Here is a 19,284-nt window from a genome sequence, read left to right as displayed (position 1 = left end):
TCTTCAGACCTGCCCTTCTGCAGAGCTCCCCTCTGGCCTCTCTTGAGTCCATGCAGCCACACCAGCCATCTCCGAGTGAGACAGCTGTTACAGGTCATGGACGTGCATTTGGGCATAGGCGTCAATGCCCTCTTTTCCAATGCTCTTTGGGGTAATTTCTTTTTGAATAATTCTGAAGGAGGTGGTGTCCCCAGGTCCTCTGAAAGTGCAAGAAGCATGGACAGACATTTGGGGAGGCACTCATGGCTCAGACTGTGCCTGTGTTCCCAGGCTGGTGTTTTATGGCCAGCATCTGTTTGGACAGTCATTGACCACCTGTGGGGAGATTGGATGCATAAAAAGGAGCTCAGCCATTACAGTGGCACCTCCCTCCAGGTCTCCCAAAGGCACTTCAGTTCTGATCAGGGAGGGCCAGCTGGGCCTGACTGTCCGCACTGCTGACCGGCTCCCAGACCACTCCCAGGAGTGAGGAGCTGCAGTACCCTTGGCCTCTCTCCAGCTTCCACCCTGGGGCCCCTGAGGCCTTGGGGCTCAACCCTGAGTCAAAGGGGAGCAGGCGTCTGGACCTTGCCTCCTCCTCCATCCTGGGAGGCGACCGGCGCTGCGTCTGTGAAAATCAGTTGAGCCTGTTGACTGGGCCACCAGCTCTGAAGGACCTGAGACTTGCTGGGTCTCTGCTCTGGGCCTGATGTGTCAGCACAGACCTGCCTTCTGTCCCAGTGGCCGGGACACTGGACCCTCGGACTCCACTGCTGCCGGGAGAGAGCAGAGGCCCCAGCAGGCCCCCAGGCGACCCTCCTGAGTGTCCCGGCCATGGGGCGGGGGTAGCTCCACAGAACACTGCATGTCCACAGGGCGAGCTATCCCAGCGGTAACTATGAGTTGGGTGTGTGAGCAGGTCTCACTGCAGGGCTGAACCTGCAGGCCTTGTCACTTCATCGCCTCTCTTGGGGGGTCCCAGTTGGAAACCCTGGTTGCAACAGCAGGGACGCCTGTGTTCAGCTTTATCCAAACAGAATCGCGGGGCTCGCTCCCTCCACCTCCCAGGAGGCCCAGAGACAGCACGGCCTTCTGCCTGAGTGCAGACTCCAGTCCCCAGGGAGTCGACCATCTGATCATCAGTTCTGATGTGGTCGCCAGGGGTGAAGCCCAGACCACAGGACTTTTAGCTCCCCCAGGAGATCCTACTATGGAGCAGATTGGGGTGCCCCTGTTTTGGCAGCGCTTGCAGGCCCCCCACCCCATCCGTGTTCCCCAGCCCAGGCTCAGCACCCTGAAGACAGACTGGCTCACAGAAAAGGGGGCTGGCAAGGGGCCGCGTGCCACGCTCTTGGCTGCGGGGAGGCTGTATGGTTAAGGAAATGAACTCAGAGTCCAGAGAAACGTCTCCATAAAAATGATGTATAGACCCATCGCCTCCCACCGCCACATGGATGAACGCCAAGGCCAAGCGGCCGGCACTGTTTTCCTTTTCCACTCAACTGCAGGAAGCACTGGCTTTTTGATAGCAGGGCTCTCCAAGAATGTTGTTGTGATCATTGTGGTGCAGGAGGAAGATGGACAAGAAACCACGAGAAATGGCAACTTGATTCATGATGAGCACCCTTAGAGGGAAGGCACCAGGCGCTGTCACCCACCCTGCCGTCCCCAGGCCACACTCAGCCCAGTCACCAGGGCACCGTCCCAGCCCCTTGGCTTCTACTGGGGCACAGGTCAGGCTTGTGCTGGGGCTGGAGGATAAATAAGCTTTCATTGGCATCCCTGTTGGCAGACCATTATTTCCAGACTTTTTAAGGAGAAGGGCTTATGTGTGAAAGCTGCAGCTCTGGAATTCCAGCCCTGAGGCTCCAGGAGCTGAGGAGACCTGCTGACTGAGGGACAGGGGTCCCTGCAGGCAGGGGGGTCCCTCGGGTGAGATGGGCAGGTGCCCTGAGCCTCCCCCCAAGCTGCTGCTTGCAGGTCTGGCCCCTGGCCCTCTGCCTCATGTCTGCTATTCTGTTTGGGTGGCAGTTAACCACCTTGGTTGAGATATTAATAATTAGCGATTGTGACACAGAGTGGGTGTGACCAGAACACTTAGATCGTGTGGATCAGCCCCGTGACACCTTCCACAGCCCTGGGTGAAGAGCAACTTCAGGGACTTCGTGTAACAGTTCTGAGTCCCTGCCCTACCACAAACTAGCTGTGTGACGCTGGATGTGCTTCTTAACACCTCTGAGCCTCAGTTCTCATTTTCATCTGCACTGAAGACAGGTTAATCCCCCACCCATCCCACGTGGCATTGTTGGGGTTTCTCTTCACCTCACTGTTCTCTCCTGGTCCAGCTTTATCAGTTGGGAACATAACAATGGAAAACCCCACTGACGAGGCTTACGTTTTAGTGGGCAGACAGACAAAATGAAATCAGCAGGCCAATGATGTCCCATGTGAGAAGGGGACAGAAGTCACAGAGGTAAATAAAGCTGGTCAGGGGAATGAGGCGGGAGAGGCTGCAGCTTTAAATGGGGTGCTCAGGTGGGAATCTCGGAGGAGGTGACATCTGAGGAGGTGAAGCTGGAGAGGCAGCCAGGCAGGCCCAGATCCGGGGAGGGGGAAGGGCGTTCCTGATGGAGGAAGCAGCCAGTGCAGAGGCCCGTGGCAGATTGTGGGGCGGGGTCTGAGATGATCAGAATGAGAGCAGGGTTGAGGGGTGGTGAGTCCTGGGAGGGTCAGAGGACTGGATGGCTGGACATGGGTTTTGAAGAACCTCTAGCCTGAGGTGGAGACTGGGCAGGGATGATGGACAGCAGGGAGGCCCCTCAGAAAACATCCAGTGACAGTGGCCACAGAAGATGGACAGATGCTTGCCCTGCAGGTCTGCAGAGCTTCTTTTGTTTGTTTCCATGTTTGGCCTCCTGGAAGATTCCTGGCTCACCAAGTGTCTACCTGCCTTCCCAGGCTGGTGGGCAGCTGGGCCTCGTGCTGGAACTTGATAGAGATGTGTGAGTCAAAGTCATGGCCGGGCTTCCCGGGTAGCTCAGCTGGTAAAGAATCCAGCTGCAATGCAGGAGACCCCGGTTCAATTCCTAGGTCCCGAAGTTTTCCTGGAGAAGGGATAGGCTACCCACTCCAAGATTCTTAGGCTTCCCTGATGGCTCAGACAATAGAGAATCTGCCTGTAATGCAGGAGACCTGGGTTCAATCCCTGGGTTGGGAAGATCCCCTGGAGGAGGGCATGGCAACCCACTCCAGTATTCTTGCCTGGAGAATCCCCATGGACAGAGGAGCCTGGCAGGCTACAGTCCATAGGGTCCCAGAGAGTTGGACATGACTGATTGACTAAGCATAGCACAGTGAGCCGAAGGGGTGGAGTGGCACATGGGCCTGGCCTTTCAAAGCTTCCACAGTGCCCCCCACCTGCCCCCTGCAGCTCCCCAGGGTCAGGCCAGGATGGGCAGCAGTCCCTCCTCCAGTGATGTGGAAGCAAGACAATGCAGGCATAAACCTCAGGCAGCATCTCTGACACAGAGCACACAGGGTTCTCACCATCCAGCAAGGGAGGCAGATGCTGCCCTCTGCCCTCTGCAGGGTGCAGAGCGGCGGTCCCAAGCAGCCGTGAGCTGGGCCAGGGGAGCTGGTGCCGGGCACAGGTTCAGTGAGCCATGAGGAGCAGGCAGCCTCCCTGACCCAGGATGTCTGACTTGCTCAGACATGATTTGTTATCCTGGCTGTGGGTGATGTGAGAAGGGGCCATCGACTGTCCACTGAGATTTTCCTGCCTTCTTCCTCTGTCTGGAGGCAGAGTGGGAACACAGGAGGAATAGGGCTAGGCTGTCTTCTTTCCTGAAATGAGAGCTTGGCAACTATGGTAGGTGAGTGGCAACCCCAATGATACATCCTCCCAGAATCTGTGAGGGGTCTTGAGACAGGATCCTCCTGGATTTAGGGTGTAGAGGGCTTCCTGGAGCCTGTTGGGCTACAGTCCATAGGATCTCAGAGTTGGACAGACTGAAGTGACTTAGCACCGCACAGCCCAACAGGGCTTTCCTGGTGGCTCAGTTGGTAAAGAATCTGTCTGCAATGCAGGTGACCCAGGTTTGATCCCTGGGTTGGGAAGATCCCCTGGAAAAGGAAATGACAACCCACTCTAGTATTCTTGCCTGGGAAATCCCAAGGACAGAGCAGCATGGTGAGCTGCAGTCCATGGGGTCGCAAGAGTTGGACATGACTTAACGACTAAACCAAACTACCGTAAATTTGACAGCTGGTGTCCTTACCAGAGAGAGGAGAGGAGAAGGCAAGACACAGACCCACAGAGAAGGAAGCCATGTGGTGGGAGGGACGGGGCCACCAGAAGCTGGGAGAGGCAGGTGGGGTCCTCCACTGGAGCCCCCGAGGGAGCAGGGCCCCTGGAGCTGTGGGGGAGTAAGTGTCTGTTGTTTAAACCTGGTCTGTGGTCCTTGTTTATGGTGGTCCCAGGAAACATGGGCGGCGTCTAACTGGTGTCAGGGTCAACTTTCCGCGCCTCTCCATAGGGGCCCCTGAGGTGGGCTCTGGATGCTTAGGCTGGAGCCCCGATGCGTCACAGCCACCCTTCACAGTCGCTGTGAGGGAGAAATAGGCTTTGAGGAAGCTGGTGCCACTTAAACTGGGCATAAGGAAGAACTTCTAGGCTGAAGAAGGCCAAACAAGAGGCCAGAGGGACCCACAGAGTGAAATCCATGCTCAAGGCTGAGAGACACCCTATTGTACTTGTCATCAAGACTTTAGCTTAAAGCACCCATGCCTGCCAAGTTATGGTGAAAGTTTGTTCCAAGAAAGCAATTTTAATGTAGATTGAAGCATTGTTTTGAATAGTGAAGGAACTATTGAAGGAGGAGGAGGAAGATTTAAATGTCTAATAACTGGGCAACAGGAAGTGAATTAAAACCCGTCTTCACTGTGATCAGAAACGACAACTCTTAGGTCTTTGGCTGACTGGACAAATGTTTGTGAATTGATGTTACATTTCAACTATAAAAGATGACAGTTTCCAGGAGACAGTGTCTGTGTGTGGGAGGTGTGGGCAGCACAACATAGACATTAGGAGGTTGTGGATCAATCAGGCCTGGTCATATCCCGTGATCTTGTGTGACTGGCTTAACCTCTCTGACCCTCAGTATCTTCTGTACAGTGGGGAGAATGTTGCCCATGGTACCCGTCCTTCTTGGGTAATGGTGGGGGTGAGTGAGATGAAGTGAGTAAGGTGCTGAGCACGTGCTTGGCAGCTCCAAAATGTCTAAATTAGAAGAGGCCTAGGGGTAACAATCTGATTGAAGAGAGCTTGGGCCAAGTTGTTCAGACTGATTTGTTCATGGTGACATCAACCTAGTGGATGGTACTAGCATTTTTCAGTAGGATGGGGTGGGATGTGATATGGTAGGATATTAGTCTGTGTTCTCCAGAGATAAGGACTTGGCCCACACAGTGATGGAGGCTGAGAGGCACAAGACCCAGAGCTGGCAAGCTGGAGGCCCAGGAGAGCCAAGGGTATGTTTCCAACTCAAGGCTGAAGGCAGGAGAAGACCAGCATCCCAGCTCGATGACTCAGGCAGAGAAAAAGAATCATGCCTCTCTCAGCCTTTTTGTACACTCAGGCCTTGAACTGATTGGTTGGGACCCACCCACACTGAGGAGGGCGATCTGCTTTACTCAGCCCACCTACCTAAGTGTTCATCTCACCTGGAGACATGCTCCTGGACACACTCAGAGTAATGTTGAACCAAATATCCGGGCACCCCACAGCACATAAAGTTAACCATCACACGGTAGTGGGGTTTGGGGGAGAATGGATCCCTATATCGGAAATGGATCCCTGGGCTGGAGTCAAACCCATGTCCCTTGCCTCTCCTACATTGGCATGTGGGTTCTTTACCATTAGGGCCCCCGGGGAAGCCCCAGTACCGTATATATATGGCTGAGTCCCTTTGCTGTTCACCTGAAACTATCAGAACATTGTTAATCATCTGTACCCCAATACAAAATAAAAAATTTCAAAAATAATTAACCATCACAGGCAGGATGGGATAGAATAGAATAGACTAATACAGCCCATGCCTAGTAAGGCTGAGTTTTGTTGAGGTGAAGCAGTGCAAGAAGTAAGCAGGCATAAAAGGAGATCATGATGCAGGTTGCATCAGTGAGGGACTTTAGGGAGCCCTATTTGCAGAGGAAGCAGTTGTTTCCTTAGACTTTTCTTTAGACTGAGATTGTGTCTGGGGTGCTTGAAGCCATGTTTGCGTAGCAAGTGCACCCTTGGATTGAAGTTACCTGGAGTGGTTTGGGTGGCGTTTGCACAGGAAGCTGCTCTTTTAAAATTAGACTGTAGGTTGGTTGTTCCAGCTCAGAGGTGGTGGAGGCAGCTGCTGGTGGGAGGTAAGCCTCTCGGGCCAGACTCCGGGCCTGGAGCAAATGCTGAGTGGGGGGGGGGGGGGGGGGGCACAGGATAGGGATAATAATGAAGTGTCAGGGTGTCAGGAAAAATCCTTCCATTGTTTAGATCATGGAATGTGCAAAAGAAATGAGATTTGGTAGGACATCCAGAAGGGGAGGCCTGCACCCAGGCTTTGGTGAACTTAGCCCAAGGCCTTAGCTTCTGGTTGGCCTCTTCCCCTGGAATAGCCCAGGTGGCCAGGCCTTCTCACGCTCGGGAGGGAAGACCTGTCCTGGGGACCGTGGGCAGGGGATGCATGGAGGGAGGGATGGTGGCCTCGGCCCCTGGCCCCGCTCCCTCCAGGTGGCTGTCGGGAGGGGCGGGGCCACTACCCAGGGCCCTCGGGTGCCCCGCAGGTGTGGCAGTGCGGCGGCAGCATGGAGGTGCTGCCCTGTTCCCGCGTGGCCCACATCGAGCGCACCAAGAAGCCCTACAACAACGACATCGACTACTACGCCAAACGCAACGCCCTGCGAGCGGCCGAGGTGTGGATGGACGGCTTCAAGTCCCACGTGTACATGGCCTGGAATATCCCCATGACCGTAAGCTGGCCAAGCTGGGCGGGGAGGGGCCGGGGATGGGGGCAACACCTGGGGACAGCCTCAGAGTCATCCAATGGCGCAGCCCATCCACGCAGTGTGGGGCCTCCTGGACAGCTCAATCTCAGAAACATCATTTCCTTCAGCAAGGAGAGCCTGTTTCCAACAGCTGTGACGCTCGTTGGCAGCCCTCTCCACCACCACAAGAGCTCCTTCACTAGAAGTTACGAGCCCCTGAGAGGCTGCAGAGGTGGCACTGAGGAGAGAGCTCCCCCAGGGTGACCACAGCCCCTCCTGGGATACACAAGCATCCCCCTTGCCCTGCGGAAGCCTCTCATGTCAGTTCTGCAGGAGTCCACAGTGATATGATGACCCCATGCCTTGCACACAAGAGTGTGCCCAGCTGATGAGTAGCAGAGTAGGCATGTAACTCGGTCCTCCACAGGACCCTGTCACGAGGGTCTCAGGGCCTGGGGATGGCGGCTTCTCTCATGCGTGGTGTCTGCAGCCGGATCTACCCACCCTGCGGGGAGTGGAGGCAGGAGGCCCATGCCAGGGGTCTGCATGCTGCTGCTGGCCAGAAGCAGAAACTGGGTCTGTGAGCCAGAGGGTCCTAACCAGTGCCTGGGGGGCAGGGCAGCCTGAGAAGGGGGCTTGGGCATACATGTGTGTGCGCATCATGTGCATGCATGTACATACATGGGCATGTGTGTGCTGAGGACAGGCTCTCCTTGTCCCTCAAGCCCCCAACTGATTCTGCAGTCCAACTGCAGAACCAAGCGTCACACACAGCTGCTTCCTTGGATGCAGGAGGATTTGAGTCTCTGGGGGTAGACTTGTCCTGGGAATGTTTTTTTTTTTCACATCCACCCACAGAAAGAGCTGGATCTTCTTTTAGGATCCACACACACATATAGGCTCACATGTGTGTGTGTGGATTTTTAGCTGTCAAAAGACAGAGCTTCGTGTGTATAACAAACAAGTTAAGAAGCAACAATTATCTTAATTATGTGCAAAATGTCCTGATATTTTAAACAGCTTCACTGGAACCTTCTGAATTGAGTCAAATCATAGCCCAACATCTGGTGACATCTCCCAGGGCTGCTTGCACCCGAGTCCAGCCAGAGTCTGCTCTTCTCTCCATGCCTGAGGGCAGTCCTTAGCTGGCATCAATGCCTTGGGGACCTGGGCTTAGGGAGGGGGCTTCCTCTGACCCACCCACATCCTCCACCTTTCACTGAGCGCCAGGGCCTCCGGGACCACCCTGAGCTTCAGTGTTTGGCTACAAGGACTCAGAACTCAGGAGAGCTGTCACATGGGGATTGGGGTTTGTTATGATGAAAGAACAGACAGTGCTGAATTCTCCCAGCAGCAGGGCATGTAGGGTGTCACCAACCAGGGAAGGTCACCGGAGTCTCAGCATCTGGAGTTTATGGGGCTCATGTGCATGTGGCTGATCTCCGTGTGCCCCGACTTGGTCTCAGGTCCCTGCAGAGGTCAAGCTAATGCCCACAGTAACCCCCATAAATCATCCTGTAACACAGACCTCCTGGCCCAGCCCCAGTAAACAACAGTACTCAGGATGTTCTAAGTTACCTCCCAGGTGAGTGTAGACAAGCAAGCCAGGCCCACACACGCCGCCAGTGGCCGACTGAAGGCCAGGCTGGTCTCCAGCGGGACCTGCTGCAAAGAGGCCAGAGACACCAGGCCTTTGCCATCAGCCCTGCTGCCCTGGACCTTGCAGGGTCCTGGGAGGACAGGAGGGTCCCAGACAAGGAAGCCTGAGGGCGGGGACACTCCTGGAGGGGTGCTTGTGGGTCCCACAGCTCCCCCACCCTGGGTCGTGGCCTGAGTTGTCGGGGCTCCGCACACCCCAGCGTCTGCCCTGCCTCACTTCCGGTCTCGCAGAACCCGGGCGTGGACTTCGGGGACGTGTCCGAGCGGCTGGCCCTGCGCCAGAGGCTGAAGTGCCGCAGCTTCAAGTGGTACCTGGACAACGTGTACCCGGAGATGAGGACATACAACGACACCCTCACGTACGGAGAGGTACCGCCTCCGCGGATGGCTGGCACCCCGCACCCCGCCTCCCAGCTCCCTGGCCTGTCCCTGTGTGAACGTCCATGGACAGCAGCCGGCAGAGCGCACAGGCACACTCACACGCCAGTGTAAGAGCTGCTTGGACACACATGCATGCCTGCCACCACGGATCACAAAGTAGATTTGGAGACACGTGTGTGTGTGTGTACATGTGCCGCATACATGTGTTTATACGTGCCCACATGCACGTGTGGATCCATGCAAACGCATATACATGTGTGAATCTGCAGGCTTCCCTGGTAGCTCAGCTGGTAAAGAATTCACCTGCAATGCAGGAGACCCTAGTGTGATTCCTGGGTTGGGAAAATTCCCTGGAGAAGAGATAGGCTACCCATACGAATATTCCTGGGCTTCCCTGGTGACTCAGATGGTAAAGAATCTGTCCACAATGTGGGAGATCTGGGTTCGATCCCTGGGTTGGGAAGATCCCCTGGAGGAAGATTTGGCAACCTACTCCAGTATTCTTGCCTGGAGAACCCCCATGGACAGAGGAGCCTGGTGGACTATAGTCCATGGGGTCGCAAAGAGTCGGACATGACTGAGCGACTAAGCAAGCACACATGTGTAAGTGTACACAGACACAAAAGTACACATTTGCACACAGTTTTGCTCACATACATGCACACAAAAAGCTACCCCATACATTTTCCCCTCTGTACACTGACCCCATCCATCGAACCTGCCCGGCGCGTTACAAATACTTGTTGCTGAGACAAAATGACATGTGAACACGAGCACACACGTGCAAAGGCCTGCAGGTGGAGGTGGTCACATGCACCACCTTGCTCGTGTGCCACCAGTGCCTGCATGTTGAGAGCACAATGGAAGGGCCCAGAGACACACCAGGAGAGGCACCAGCTGTGGGAAGACCCTCCTGTCTGCCCCAGCCCCCACACGCATGGCCTTACCCACCTCTCCTTAAAGCCGGGAAGAGCACTGTGTTCTTGCTCTGGTCTGTGCTGGGGGACAGGCCTCCTCTCCCCTGTCTGTCACCCCAGCAGGGCCCGGCTTGCTGTCAGGGTGGAGTCAGGGTTGGGCAGAGTGGGAGCTGCAGGAATTCCGAGGCTCAGAGCTGCACACAGGTATCTCTTGCATCTATCAGCCACACAAGCCTCTAGGCCAGCCCAGAAGGGGACCATGGGAATAGCAACAACCCCCACCCAACCCCACCGCTGTTAACAGGAGGAGCTGCAGTCATACAGCCAAAGGCCTGAACTCGGGGAGGCCATTCACAAGAGCCAGCCAGTCTTCTTCAGCCAGCCCACTGGCCAGAGCGCCATTCTCCCCTCCCCCTCCCCTTCTTCCTTTCCCCTCTCATCCTGGGAGGACTACCCCTTCCTGAGACCGCTGGCCCTGGGCAAGGTACAGGTGAGTAAAGCCCTTCTAGCCTGCTTTGGCCTTAGGGGTCCTTGTGATGGGGCTTCTCCTTTGGCTTCTGTTCGTAGGTGAGAAACAGCAAAGCCAGTGGCTACTGCTTAGACCAAGGAGCAGAGGACGATGACCGCGCCATCCTGTATCCCTGCCACGGGATGTCCTCCCAGGTAGGGAGGATGGTGATGTCTCTCAGGGACCACAGCCCAGACCACAGCCAGAGGTGGCACCCAGGGAGCGGGGTCAGGCTGGCTGGGGCGTCCTGACGCCACAGTGGCTGAGTTCAGGCCCCGGATAAATTAAGAGCAAGAGCTTTGGTGCCAAGTGGGCCTTGGGCAAATCACCTAACATCCATGCCTCAGTATCCCCATCCATCAGATGGGATGATCATGGTACCTACTTCTCAGGCTGCTGTGTGGACTGAAGTGGAAGATGAGGGTGGCCACAGGGTAGACAAAACCTAGGCAGTATCACATCAACCACCAGTTCTTATCGCTGAACACCTGCCAAACCATGCTGCAGCTCAGAGTCACCTGGAGGGCTTTAAAAGCATCCATGCCAGTGTCCAGAACCCAGGCCAGTGAAGTTGGTGGGTGCAGGTATGCAGACTCCAGGCTGGTGGAATCAGTGGATTCAGGGGTATAGGACAGCTTGTAGGAGAAATGCTTTTTCTCAATGGGTGTTGTGTCTTCTTTAAAATTAACCCCCAAAATGACACTTGGCCCCCTCGAAGCTCTCTGAATCTGTGCTCTAGGACATCCATGGATGCTGACGTGTCCATGCAGCTGCCCAGGGGTGCGTTGTGGATGGGAGGGACCCCTGAGCCTATAATGATGACAGAGCACACCTTCTCCCTCCCACCCTGCCACCTCCTCCCAGGACCCCTGATGACATCAAGATGCTAATGAGGCCTCCAGGAAGAAATCCACTTTGCTGGGCCCATCAGACATGGGAGGGGAGTCCTTTGGCCGGCATAGATCCTAAGTGAGGGGCCATGTTTTGTGGGGTGTCTTTGGACAGGCTCTGTTTGTCTGCTCCCTCGAGGGGAAGCAACACAAGGTGACAGGCTGACGTGGTCATTTCCCACTGAGCCCTGCTGTGGAGAGAAGCAGTGCAGGGCTGGCCTCGAGGTGTTTGGGGCAGGGACTCGCATGTCTGGGTGAGGTGTGGATGTTCCAGCGACCCCAATCAATTCCCTGGGGAAGCCCTCTCCACACAGGGACCCTGGGGCAGCCAGCAGAAGGGGCCTCGCTGCTGCTGGAAACAGTGAAGGTGGAGGCAGGTGGACGGGGGAGGCCAGCCCACGTGGCCGAGCCCCACGGAAACATCTGATGGACCTGTGTCCATAGCCAAGCCAGACACACCCACAGTGATTTCTTCTTTGCAAACAACTTCAGTCTGTTTGGTCTCCATGGAGGCTGTTGAAATATTAAGGGGGACAAGCTACGCCCCCAAACCCTAATCCCCAGCTGTGTTAGTGTCCTGGGGCCACCACGATGAAGTACAGCCAACTGGGCATTTGCTTAAATGACAAATGTTCATTATTCTCTCAGCTCTGAAGACCAGAAATCTGAAATTCAGGTATGAGCAGTGTTGTGCTCCCTCCTGAGGCTCTAGGGACATTCCCTTCTGCCTCTGGTGGCCCTTGGAGTTCTTTTCTTGTGGCCACTTCCCTCCAGTCTCTGCCTTCATCGGCACATGGGTTGTATGGCCTGTATCTTCATCTTCGCCTTCCTTTCTCCCGTGTCTCTGTCTTCTCTCCTTATCAGGACACCAGTCATGTTGGATTAGAGCCACCCTAACCCAGTATGGGGCTTCCCAGGTGGCTCAGTGGTAAAGAATCCACCTGCCAATGCAGCAGACCCAGGTTCGATCCCTGGGTCAGGAAGATCCCCTGGAGAAGGAAATGGCAACCCAGTCCAGTATTCTTGTCTGGGAAATCCCATGGACAGAGGAGCCTGATGGGATATAGTACACGGGGGTGAAAAGAGTCTGACAACACCTAGCAACTAACCCACAACAACAAGCCTAGTGTGACCTCATCTTCCCTAGAGTGCTTCGGCAATGACCATGTTTCCAAATGAGGTCATATCCACAGGTACTGGGGGGGTTAGGACTTCAACATGACTTTGGGGGGGGGGGCCACAGTTCAGACTATGACAATTGTTCAGTCACTCAGTCGTGTGCAACTCTTCGACCCCATGGATTGCAGCATGCCAGGCATCCCTGTCCTTCACCATCTCCCACAGCTTGCTCAAACTCATGTCCAGTGAGTTGATGATACCATCCAACCATCTTGTCCTTTGTCGTCCCCTTCTCTTCCTGCCTTCAATGTTCCCCAGCATCAGGATCTTTTCTAATGAGCCAGCTCTTTGCATCAGGTGGCCAAAGTATTGGAGCTTCAGCTTCAGCATCAGTCCTTCTAATGAATATTCAGGATTGATTTCCTTTAGGATTGGTTTAATCTCCTTGTAGTCCAAAGGACTATCAAGAGTCTTCTCCAACACCACAGTTCAAAAGCATCAATCCTTCAGCACTCAGTCTTTCTTATGGTCCAACTCTCACATCCATACATGACTACTGGAAAAACCATAGCTTTGACTAGATGGACCTTTGTCAGCAAAGTAGTGTCTCTAATTTTCTTTTTGTTTCTAATGTGTATTTATTTGGCTGCATCAGGTCTTAGATGAGACATGTGGGATCTAGTTCCCTGACCAGGGATCGAACCCAGGCCCCCTGCATTGGGAGCTCAGAGTCTTAGCCACTGGACCATCAGGGAAGTCCCTGTCTCTGCTTTTCAATATGCTATCTGGGTTTGTCATAGCTTTTCTTCCACGGAGCAAGTGTCTTTTAATTTCATGGCTGCAGTCACCATCTGAAGTGATTTTGGAACCCAAGAAAAAAAACAGTCTGTCACTGTTTCCATTCTTTCCCCATCTATTTGCTGTGAAGTGATGGGACTGAATGCCATGATCTTCGTTTTTTGAATGTTGAGTTTAAGCCAGCTTTTTCATTCTCCTCTTTCACTTCCATCAAGAGGCTCTTTAGTTCCTTTTTGTTTTCTGCCATAAAGGTGGTGTCATCTGCATATCTGAGGTTGTTGGTATTTCTCCTGGAAACCTTGATTCCAGCTTGTGCTTCACCCAGCCCAGCATTTTGCATGATGTACTCTGCCTATAAGTTAAATAAGCAGGATGACAATATACAACCTCTAACAATGGCCATAAAGAAATCCAGTCTTGGACCCAAATCTTCACACCTGTAGATGGTTAGTCAACAGTCTTCAGCTAGTGGACACAAATGAATGCATGGACCCTTCATGGTAGGGCCCAGCCCTCTGTCTTCTGTCCACCGTGCTGGTTTGACCACTGTGCCTGAGAAGGACACAGGGCAAGTGCGTCCACCTCCACATAGGCACGGGACCCCTCCCGGCTGGACTCGATAGATAGCCTTGGGGTTGTTTAGAGGCCCTTCCTTTAACTCGTCAGGTTTTATTCTGATAATTTTCAAACATCCAGAAAAGTAGAAAAGTCTTAAGATGACCAACCACACACTCATGGGATCAGCAAACAGCAGCCTGCCAGTCAAAGAATGTTTTTTAGCTTTTTAAAGGTTTATGGAGGGAAAAGAAGAGAAAGGACATGTGACAGTGTCCACAGAGCATGCTTGCTTTTTCCCTGCCCTTCACAGACACGGTTTTCCACCCCTGATCCGATGCGACGGTGTTCAGATTGGGCTGTGTTTGCATCATCTACTTTTTTCTGAGTCATTTTAAAGCACATTGCAGACATTGAATCCTTTCACCTCTGCAAACATCAGGTGCATGCTCAGTCACTCAGTTTTGTCTGATTCTTTGCAGTCCTATGGACTGTAGCCCACCAGGCTCCTCTGTCCATGGGATTTTCCAGGCCAGAATACTGGAGTGGGCTGCTATTTCCTCCTCTAGGGGATCTTCCTGACCCAGGAATCAAATCCATGTCTCCTGTGTCTCATGCACTGAGCTACCTGGGAAGCCCCTCTTCTCTTCTGAGTCTCCTTGTTTAGCAGCTAATTACCTGCCCATTTTCACACAGTCTGTTTACTATGCTGCTTCCTGGAATAACATATTTTTCTGCTCCGCATTTTCTCTTTGACTTTATTTCTTCAGTACTTTGTTTTATTACATTGCAGGGTTTGTTTTTTGTTGTTGTTTGTTTTTGTAAGTTGCCTTCCACCCTCTGTGGACCAAGACAAGTGCCTGTGACACTTTTGTTGTCCTGGACTGGACTCTGAGCTTTTGGACTCATGTCTGGCAACTTCAGTCACATTATAGCCAGCACCATATTGAGCACACAGTAGGTGCCTAATTCTTGCCTGACTGGCAGTTTGATAAACATCACTTAACCCACTCCCCGCCAGTGCTCAGTGACTGGCCCATTCACACACAAGCCTGGATTATTGAAATCCTCTCCCCCAATCCCTTCCACTGGGACATTGTGACCCACCAGCTCTGGAGAGCCCAAGGAATCTGAGGGTGATATCCCAGAGTCGATGCTTCCTGAGGATGCATCTCTAAAAAGTATGTGGCTTCCCCACAAGCCAGCAGCGATGGCCTACAGTAGCCCATGCCCTTCTCAGCCTGGTTTGCCCCACCCCCACCCCGGCTGGGTGTCTGAGGCAGGCCGGGGAGCCGCTGGCCAGAGGCACAGGAGCGGAGACTCCTCCTTGGTGCAGTGCAGCCTTCTGACTAGACCCTCCGACTGTCCAGTCCTCCACGGGCACAGGGATGGGCCACCATCCCTGTGCTTCATCCACCCTGCTGGTCCTCCTGCGCACTGACCATGCCCGGCTCCACTGAGTCCTTACCTGCAAGGCTGAAGCCACAGGCAGCCCACCTGGAGCTCATGCTGGACATTTCATGGGCTGCAGGTCCCAGATTCAACCCTCCTCGGAGTCAGAAAGTTAACAGAGAAGGGGCATGAGCATATCCGTGATCACCTGTCCCCAGGCAAAATGACCTGAAAGGACCACTTTGCTCATAAATCTGCAGCAGGGCCCGTCATCTGCACAGCATCACCCAGGCCACCCGGCAGGCTGGTGGGGTCCCCTCTGAGCTGCCGTCAGCTGGCTGCTCTGGGGTCTCTGGCCCTCCCCAGGTAGCCTCCACCCCCACCCGGCCAGGCTGCCCCAGGCTCCTCACTGCAGAGCAGCCATCCCATCAGCAGGGTACAAGGAGATGCGGGAGGTGTCCTGAGTCTTGACACCTTGCCCCAGAGTCGGTGGCAGGATTTCTGCGATGTTCACACGCCCCCCTCCATCCCCCGCAGGAGTACTCGGTAGAAAATGTGGGCCCCACGCTTGACGGGGGTGTCAGCGTCGCAGGGCCAAGTGAAGGTGCAGGGAAGGTGGTGTTCTATCAGATTGTACTGGAAAACACAGCAGTGTGTTTGTGTGTGTATGTGCGCGCGCGCTCTTATCCGAAAGCAAACAGGAGAAAGGCGAGAAGCACAGTGATCCCTGTGTGCTCAGCGAGCTCTGCGTGCGGTGCCCTAGGGTCCTCACGGCAGCCCCGCCAGGCAGGCACTGGCATTATCTGCTCACAAATCAGGAAACCGAGGCACAGAGAGGTGACGTGACTTGTCCAAAGCCACACAGCCCAGGCGCAGAGGAATCTGGAGCACTGGTTTCCTCATTAGAGCACAGATGTTGCTTACCTGGTATTTGGCAAATAACGTAACCTGGGATCGTAAACTTGGGGCTGCTTCTGGTTCAAAGAGAGACGGGTGGCCTGCGCACGCGTGGAACCCTCTTCCTCCGAGGCTGAGGCTCCGGTTCCCCGGAGGGTGGGGTCTGCGCGGAGCTCAGGGGAAGGGGTCGGAGGCGGTCCTCCTGGGGAGATTTGCAGAAGGAATAGGGCTGGGGGCTTGGGTCCACCAGATACAGCCTCCTCTGCATGCCAGGGCTAAGCGATCTCCTTGGAGGGCCAGTCCTTCCCCAGGAAGGTTGGCCCTGGTGACTGGGCTGGCCCCGCCCACAACGCCCCGCCCCGCCCACGATGCCCCGCCCACCCCCTTCAGGGCCTCAGGCCCAGCGCTGCGCACGGTCACCCTGTGCCCACGCACCCCGCTCTAATGGCCTCTCCTCAGCTGGTGCGGTACAGCGCCGAGGGCCTGCTGCAGCTGGGCCCCCTGGGCTCCACCGCCTTCCTGCCTGACTCCAAGTGCCTGGTGGATGACGGCAGGGGCCGCACGCCCGCCCTGAAGAAGTGCGAGGATGTGACCCGGCCCGCGCAGCGGCTGTGGGACTTCACCCAGGTCAGAGGGCTGCTGGGACCCCAGGGTCTCTGGGCCAGCCCGTGGGGGAAGCTGAGGGCAGCGGGGGCCGAACTTCAAGGCCCAGGGGCGCTGGATCAGCTGTTCCCACATGAACCCCCTCCACAGATGTTAGGGGATCTGCTCGCAGTCAAGGTCAAGGAAGGGCTGGGCTGGTCCCAGCGCCCTGGCTGCCTCCTCAGGGCCTCGCTGCCCCACACTGCCGACTCCTCCAGCCTCCTGGGGGTGGGGGAAGGGTTTAGACAGAAGGGGTGGGGTCTGACTGCCCCTGCTGCTGATTGAGCGGGACCACGCTGGATTTGCCCAGAGATTTGTTATGGACATGCATGCTAAGTTGCTTCAGTCCTATCAACTCTTTGCGACCCCATGGTCTATGTAGCCTGCCAGGCTCCCCTGTCCATGGGATTCTTCAGGCAAGAATACTGGAGTGGGTTGCCTTGCTCTCCTCCAGGGGATCTTCCCAACCCAGGGATCCAACCTGCTTCTGCTTCTCTTACATCTCTTGCATTGGCAGGCGGGTTTGTTACCACTACTGCTACCTGGGAAGCCCCAGAGATTTGTTGAGATTGACCCAACTCCTCCCAAGCAGGAGACCCTGGGACAGAAGTGTGCACAGTGCTGTCTGGGGGCTCCCAGGTACAGCAGGAACGAGCTGTCACCTTGTCATGTAGAGTCAACGAGATCAGAGTCCCCAGGAGGCTGGGTTTGGGGCCAGGACAGTGAGGTCCAGAGTGCATGGGAAGGAGGAAAGAGAACAGGATATGAGCCTGGGATCCTCAGGTTTGGGCCAGAGCCTTGATGTTCAAAGGATCAGAGGGCCTGCAGAGGTGACCAATGGGCAGATCGGACCTGCCAGGGGTCAGGGAGGCATATTGGGGGGAATGCCCATCTCAAGGCCCCTGTAGTCCATTGTCTTGGTCATTCCTGGGACCCCAGGAGAAGGGAGGTGGCTGTTGGGAGGCAGTGTTGGAGAGCAGATGGTCAGTGGGGACAGAGGGATGGGAGACAGAGGGCTGGGGAGAGGCAGGACCCAGACCCTCAGGTGGCCTTGGCATCACCCCACTCCCAGGAAGCTCTTAGGATGGGACCCGTGGGCTCACTGGGTCTCTCTCCCTCGCAGGGCGGCCCCATTGTGAGCAGAGACACGGGCCGGTGCCTGGAGGTGGAGATGTCCAAGGATGCCAACTTCGGGCTCCGCCTGGTGGTGCAGAGGTGCTCAGGACAGAAATGGACCATCAGAAACTGGATCAAGCCAGGGCGGCACTGACCCCCAGCCTCACCCTGCGCCCCCACCCCAATGAAGACTCCAAGGACCTGGGGCAGGTGTGGGGCCCCCCCACTCAATCCACCACTCGAACCCAGAGGGCCTTGGTCGGGCCTGCACCACCTTGGGTACTGACTTCTCCATGGCTGCTGGCGGGCCCTGTCACCTGGGACCCAGGGACCTCCCTATGCTCTGGAGGCTGATGCCGGGACCAGCCTCTCCTCCAGGAGCGCGGACCCCCCTCAGCTGGCGGCTCTGCCTGAGCGCGTCAGCTGACAGCCAACTCCAGCTCCAAATCACGTGCCTTTTCTACGGTATTCCTGTCCAGCCGCCCGCGGCCACTTCTTCTGCATGTGCTGAGCCCCTGTCCATCCCCCAGGCAGAAATAGCCCCCTGTGAACTCTGAGCTCCTGATGTCTCCAGCCCTGGGTGGGGCTGCCCCTGTGAGCATCTCCACCTAAACCCTGGCTGGTGAGGGGAGCGGGGCAGCAACGGCTGCGGTGACATCAAAGACAACCCCAAGGGCAGCGCCGGGTGAGGGGGCGGCTGTGACTGCTTTGGTCCAGGAAAGAGTGATTAAACATACAGACCTGACGTCTCATCCACAGGTGTTGGTCGGCAGTCCGGGGAGGGACCCCTGTTCTAGCTGCTAACCCAGGGCCAGGCGCCTTCTCGTGTTAGTCTAAGGCAGGGGTCAGCAAACGATAACCCAAGGCCCCTTGCCTATTTTTATAAATAAAGTTTTATTGGTACATGGCCACACCCCTCTGTTCATGTATTGTCCACGGCTTTCACGCTCCAAGGCTGGAGCTGAGAAGCAGCACACCCCCCACCAGGGCTCTCCTAGGGCCTCCAAGATGCTCTGTTGGGCAAGAGGATGCTTCATGATTGCACTTAGAACTGCAGGACACTGGGAGGGAAGCTGGACAAAAAGTTCTGGCTGTGTCTTTCCCCCATCAGGCCCAGTGCCAAGCAACAGTCCAATCCTAGCTGCTCCCTCCTTCCCAATGATGAAAGTCTTCAGCTATGCATTGGTGAGGGGCCCCAGGGCAGGTTTGGCTCACCCAGCCATGGAAATGAACAGCAGATGAGATGCCAAGCTGATGAAAGCCAACCAACTGTCTTTTCCCACACAGAGGGTCTCCTGGGGATGGAAGTTGTGGGCACCATCAGTAACTTCCTAATTTCTCCCCATTTTTTCTTTTGTTTTCATTTATTCATTTATTTTTGGCCATGCTGGGTCTTCATTGC

The 19,284-nt window shown here is 55.3% G+C and overlaps 1 protein-coding gene across 1 annotated transcript in view; it reads left to right on the top strand.

The window, feature by feature from the left end:
• The window catches only part of GALNT9 (polypeptide N-acetylgalactosaminyltransferase 9), a 119,554-nt gene extending 100,770 nt beyond the window's left edge, over positions 1–18,784 (top strand). Inside the window, exons 7-11 of the mRNA XM_061140867.1 lie at positions 6,808–6,993; positions 8,899–9,036; positions 10,533–10,628; positions 16,584–16,751; positions 17,890–18,784. Coding sequence (XP_060996850.1) covers positions 6,808–6,993; positions 8,899–9,036; positions 10,533–10,628; positions 16,584–16,751; positions 17,890–18,036 — 735 coding nt within the window. The 3' untranslated portion in view covers positions 18,037–18,784. The remainder of the gene's footprint in view (positions 1–6,807; positions 6,994–8,898; positions 9,037–10,532; positions 10,629–16,583; positions 16,752–17,889) is intronic.
• The last annotated feature ends 500 nt before the right edge of the window (positions 18,785–19,284 follow it).

Source organism: Dama dama, chromosome 5 (assembly GCF_033118175.1).
Source record: "Dama dama isolate Ldn47 chromosome 5, ASM3311817v1, whole genome shotgun sequence".
Classification (NCBI taxonomy): Eukaryota; Metazoa; Chordata; class Mammalia; order Artiodactyla; family Cervidae; genus Dama; species Dama dama.
This window is presented reverse-complemented; position numbering and strand designations above follow the sequence as displayed.